General features: G+C 44.1%; 1 protein-coding gene across 1 annotated transcript in view; it reads left to right on the forward strand.

Moving 5' to 3' along the window:
* Window positions 1-6,000, forward strand: part of LOC103091478 (T-cell receptor gamma chain C region C10.5) — a 41,272-nt gene that overhangs the window by 17,422 nt on the left and 17,850 nt on the right. Inside the window, exon 3 of the mRNA XM_082931005.1 lies at window positions 4,975-4,982. Within this exon, the coding sequence (XP_082787131.1) occupies window positions 4,975-4,982 (8 nt within the window). The remainder of the gene's footprint in view (window positions 1-4,974; window positions 4,983-6,000) is intronic.

Below are 6,000 nucleotides of genomic sequence, written 5' to 3' on the forward strand. Positions count from 1 at the left end.
TGGGTTCCCCAGAATATATGACTTGGGATATGAGTATAAGTAGTTTATTTGGGAGGTGCAGGCAGTACGGAAAGGAAACATGAAAGGCAAGGCAGATGATAAAGTGTATTTCGGTAACCAGTTACTAGGTCACTACAGGGAGCAAAACGGGGGTTCAAAACTGAGTGTTGGGGCTTCCCTGGTGGCGCAGTGGTTGAGAGTCCGCCTGCCGATGCAGGGGACACGGGTTCGTGCCCCGGTCTGGGAAGATCCCACATGCCATGGAGCGGCTGGGCCGGTGAGCCATGGCCGCTGAGCCTGCACATCCGGAGCCTGTGCTCCTCAATGGGAGAGGCCCGCGTACCTCAAAAAAAAAAAAAAAAAATAGAGCAGCATCATACACAAATAAGCTGTCACTTTGGGAATTATACCCCTGCACCCTTTAGCCTACATCTGAGATTGCCTGATGCACTGTAGTGACCGTCAAAGATGTTAGATTAGAAGTTTCCCATGAGGCTTGTCAAGTGTGGACTTAGGCCTCTTTCTCCCTCCTTTTCCCTCTCCCTCCCTCTGTTAGACCAATAAAGGACTTCAGTCCTTTAACAAGAAAATGAGTTCTTAACACTAACACCACTGGTTGGTGAAAATCACACAGTAATGAGAGGAATCTGCTGATGAATGAGCAGACCTATTTCCGCAGGATGTTTTGAGCATTACCACGAGCCCCTTTCTCTGCAGTCTATGGGTCTTAGCTGTGTGTTCCAAGCACCACTTCCTCTTACTAAATCAGTCCTCCGGTTTGCTCTGCAGTCTTCCCAGTCTTCCCAGTCTTCAATTACCTCTCCTGACTAGAGCTGGCAGCACAGTGCTCCTGCCTCAGGTCTTGGTGATGGCCTCCCTCTGGACATGTCAGTGGCTTTACCCAAGGGAGGGGATAGCTCACGGACAGTCCCATCACCCCTTCCAGGTGGACACTTGTCACGTGGTCATTCAAGCTAAGCTGACAAATTTCATCATCACCTTGAATTCTTTGGGAAGAAAATGTAAACATCAGTTTCCAGGCTTTTCATGAGGAGAGAACACATGTAGACTATGTTAATGAACATCAAAACTTCTCTAGTTTTTCCTCTTGTTTTTCTTTCAGACACAAGTGGAGATATTCAAATAACACAACGCATGACATCCATTACCAAGAAAAAAGGAAATACGGCATCTCTTGAATGCCAGATAAAAACAGATATGTTAAAGAAGAGTGCATACATCCACTGGTACTGACAGAAACCAGAGCAGCCTCTAAACCGAATTCTGTATATTTCCTCCAATGAAAATGTTGTTCACAAAGAAGGGATTAGTGAGGAAAGATACGAAGCAAGGAAATGGCCAGGTAATTCACTGGTGAGCCTCAGGATACACCGAGCAACCGAGGAGGATGCGGCACTGTACTACTGCGCCTGCTGGGATACACGGTGTGCAAGGACGCCGCTGTCACTGAACAAATTCCCTCCCCCGCCATCACACCTGTGCAAACACACACCCCTCCTCCTTTCTGCCTCCCATAAAGGACTTTTCTCCTGCACGTGTGTCCTGAGCAGTTGCCTGAGCAAGTAGCCCAAGGACCTGATCCGTGAGGCTTCTTTCATTTAGGTCACATTATCCTCCATCCTTACCTCTGGGGTCTTGGTACGGTTTGTAAGTGCCCCAAATTGTCTCTGCTTCACCATCTATGGGAGCCTCCTGGGAAGGAAGCCATAATCCAGTGCTGAACCTGATGTGTTGGCTTGGAAAGAAGAATGAATGAATAAATGAATGAGTGAGTGATGGAAGATACAAGTCCTTTTTAGTGACATCGGACTGGGTTTCTAACTCCTGCTTAGCCACTCACTGATAGGGTGATATAGGAGAGTTACTGAATTGTTTATTTCTGTTTTCCCAATTTTATTTTATTTTATTTATTTTTTTAAAATTTCCATTGGGCTATAGTTGATTTCAGGTGTACAGCAAGTGAATTGGTTATATACACACACTCTTTTTTAGAGTCTTTTCCCATATAAATCATTATAGAGTATTGAGTAGAGTTCCCTCTGCCATACAGTAGGTTCTTGTTGATTGTCTATTTTATACATAGTAGTGTGTATATGCCAGTCCCAATCTCCCAATTTATCCCTCCCCCGCACCACACCCCCAGAACTTATGCTCTGGTAACCGTAAGTTTGTTTTCTGCATCTGTGACTCTATTTCTGTTTTGTAACTAAGTTCACTTATACCTTTTTTTTAGGTTCCACATATAAGCGATATCATATGATATTTGTCTTTCAGTGTCTGACTTACTTCACTCAGTATGACAATCTCTAGGTCCACGTTTTCCCAATTTTAAGTGGGCATGGTGCTAACAACTGTATAGGTTGCTGAAGACTGAATGAGGTTCACATATGAAAGTTTCAGCAGGGTATTCAACAAAGCACAGTGTCCTTTCCAACTATGACTAAACCACTTCACTGAGCCATCACAGCGGCCCCTTTAAAAGTCACATCTCACACTGTCCTCCAAACCACAGAAAAACATAGCTTTAATGCTGACAAACTAAGAATGGTGAATGGGAAAAATTGCAGGGTTTTTTGCAAACAAGGGGATTTTGTTTCCTTCAACAATTTTCTTCATTCACAGCAAAATGAAGAAATGTCATATAATAACATCGTAGTATCCTAAGCAACAACTACAGTATTTGTTAGTATTTACCCAACTTTGTGAGCTTTCTGCAAACTAATGATCTATATAATATACAACCTTCTGTATAAGGCTGTGGGATCGTTATTCATGTATTACTGTCTACAGTAATGATAATATCCTTCTAATTCTCATGAGAGCCATACAAAAAATCTATAACTCACAAAGTGAAAACGAGCCCAAGGATAAGTGTGTTTGAAGCAACACGTAAAGGAAAAGTAGGAGACCATTTCTCCCAAGGTGATGTTAACATCAAATGATTATAACATAAATGTGTTTTGATGAGCTTGTCGGAATTCTGAAAGCTTTATACCAGGAAGATGATCAAAATCACACTGCGACATCTTACTGTGAAAGACTTTCATTGGCTCTAAACAAACCTTCCTCCCGTATTCTTGCCTCCACAGAACCAGGGCTGCCACTGCGTCCTCTGTCCTGTCCTGACTCACACCCCATTCTTACTAATCACTGGCCATGCCAGCCACGTGGATTTTCCTTGTATCTTTGGCTTGGGTTTGCAGGTTGACTTTTCTCCTTTCTTGTCTTTCCATTGTTTTTGTGACCAGCGTCAGCCTTTTGAAGTGCATCTGGTTGTCCCCCTTGCTTTTCAGATGGGGACACCAACATGAGAATTTCTCAGGATCATCTCTCCCTCCCCGAAGACTAGACAGAACAGCGCACACAAGTTGCAAACTGTCTGGGGTTCCCCTGGAGAATGCCATTGTGCATTGATATCAAGAGAAAGAAGGGGAGCCCCTGAAGCGAATCCTTTATGGCTCAGCTGACGGTTACAAGCTGGATGAACCTAATTCCAGCTTGGAGACAGATAAGAAAGAGAGTGGAATCATTTACCTGATAATCAATAATGCTGTCAAGCCCGATGAAGCCACCTACTACTGTGCCTGCTGGGATCTCACAGTGTCACAGAGTCAGAAGGGACCTCGAAGAAAACCTTCTCTATTACTAACTCTCAACCCCCCTCGTACTCGGGCAACCATGACAGACGCTTGAATTCTCTTAATCATGGGTTCATAGTTGTTGGAACAGGAAGGGCCTTTAGGACAAATTTAGTCCAATGTCCACACTTCAGATTAGGAAGCTGGGGCCCAGAGATGGCAAGTGGCTTTTTGCAAAGCCAGTTAACCACAGAGGTAGCACACACCTGCGTTTCAGATTCTCAGTCCAGTGCCTTTTCTTGCCTGTCTTGTGGTTAGCGTTGGACTCCTTTAAGCACAATTGCATTTCTCTCAAAGGGAGCTGTGACAAGGATGGCTTGTCTTCATAAGTGATGTCCCCAGAACCCAACTGAGTCTGATTTGTAGGTAAATTATGTGACTGCCACACTGTTGAGAAGGGATAAAGGTCAGCAGGGAATGGACTCCCAGCTCTGTCTACCTTCCTGTTGTTTTCCTATGGCTACCCTATTATCCTATTACCAGTCCCCCTTCATTTCTGTAGCTTCCTATCTGTCATGAAATCCTCAATGATTGGAATAATTTTCCTGGCATACACATCAAACATGGGGATTGCTCTCTTCACGAATACGTTTGTAAATTCTTTGTCACTTACCGAAGGACCTGCCCAACCAAGCCCTTAATTTCCTGCTCCTCAGTCTGAAACCTGGGACCAATCCTAACCGGATGGTCGTGCACTTGGTTCCAAGTTTGGTAGCCCTGATCTGCTTTTTGCAGTTCTTACCAGCCAGACTTGAAAATAACACGAAGAACAGCAATAACAACAAAATCGACACCCTCACAATACAGCTAAATACCTCTCTTCTTGGATTTCTAATACGTAGCCAGAATAAAATGATTGATTCCAATTCCATTCCTTCACCCCAATCTGCACAATTTGCATTATTTTCCCCCCAAACTTTCCTATCTCAGTAAACAGCAAAGGTCTCTGTGTCATTTAACACCATGCAAGAATACTTGGTAAAAACAGATGGTGTTTTCTCGACCTTCCACATCTTTGGCTTTCTTTGGTATTCACAAAAAAGAAATGAGGAAACCTGACAGTTCTTTAGGTATTTCCTGTCGTATGAGATCTGAAAGGAGGAGACAGGAGACCCTGGGAACCGTGGATTCATCTGGTAGAAAGGAAACCACAAACCAGGCCAGAGCCTATGGTGTGCTGTCTGAGAACAGAACTGGCTGTCAAGACAAAGCCCAAAACCAAAACTCTCAGCTCTGAGGCAGAGAACTCCCACTCCTCTGTCTCTCTGACTTGGTGCAAGTGTAGAAACTCTTATTTTCCAGCTGACACGTGCAGGGTAATCAGTAAGCCCAGCACAGAAATAACCACATAATCCTAATAATAATTATAATATGAGATTCATAACTTCTGACGATCTGCCAAATTTGGTTGAATTTGGTCGACTATGAAATCACCATGACACCTGAAAAAGCAACGCAAAACTTCAAGGAATCCTTTTGAAACTTGTGCGTTAGTTCACTTGACTGGCTTGTTATTTCTGTAGTCATTCCTCGAACTGAAGAACAATTTAAGTTGCCTTTGTTGGTCACCTTAGAATGTGGTGAGTGAGGGGTGTGTGTGTTTGCATGTGTTACATAAAGCAGGGTTACGAGCAAAATGATTTTGTAGACAACACTAAGATTTTTCCATTCTTTCCAAGAAAGTGAATTCTCTGTTCCTGAACTTTTGCATCATCTTTTCTAGATAGGTTATCTCATGTGAACTTTACAAAAGTCCTGAGAAACAGATATTCTCGCCTCCCTTTTAAAGATGAGGAAACCGACACTCTGAGATGTGCCCAAGGACACGTCACCAGGAGCAGAGGATCTAGAATTGGAACCTGATCTTTCTGGTTTTAAAACGTCTTTTTCTTCACTTTCAACTTCCTTAATGATAATTTGATTTCTCCCATTTGAATTCTTTAGAAGCTCTGATAAACCTGTTAATATTTTTTGCTCCTGCCCTTCCATCCATCCCCACTGTCACTGCAATAAGCTGGGTCCTCAGATGCCTCTCAGTGGCTCATGGTGACTGTCTGAAACATGTCTGCTTCACCAGCATTGCTCCCCTGACCAACCCATCTTTCTGCTCTTACATTACCTTCTGATCATGTCACTAAAACCTTCAGTAGGTCACCACCATTTATTCTTTTCAAAAAATGTTTATTTGTGGGCTTCCCTGGTGGCACAGTGGTTGAGAGTCCGCCTGCCGATGCAGGGGACGCGGATTCGTGCCCCGGTCCGGGAGGATCCCACATGCCGCGGAGCGGCTGGGCCCGTGAGCCATGGCCGCTGAGCCTGCGCGTCCGGCGCCTGTGCTCCG

This window comes from Lipotes vexillifer, unplaced genomic scaffold (genome assembly GCF_000442215.2).
Source record: "Lipotes vexillifer unplaced genomic scaffold, Lipotes_vexillifer_v1.1 scaffold234, whole genome shotgun sequence".
In the NCBI taxonomy this organism is placed as follows: Eukaryota; Metazoa; Chordata; class Mammalia; order Artiodactyla; family Lipotidae; genus Lipotes; species Lipotes vexillifer.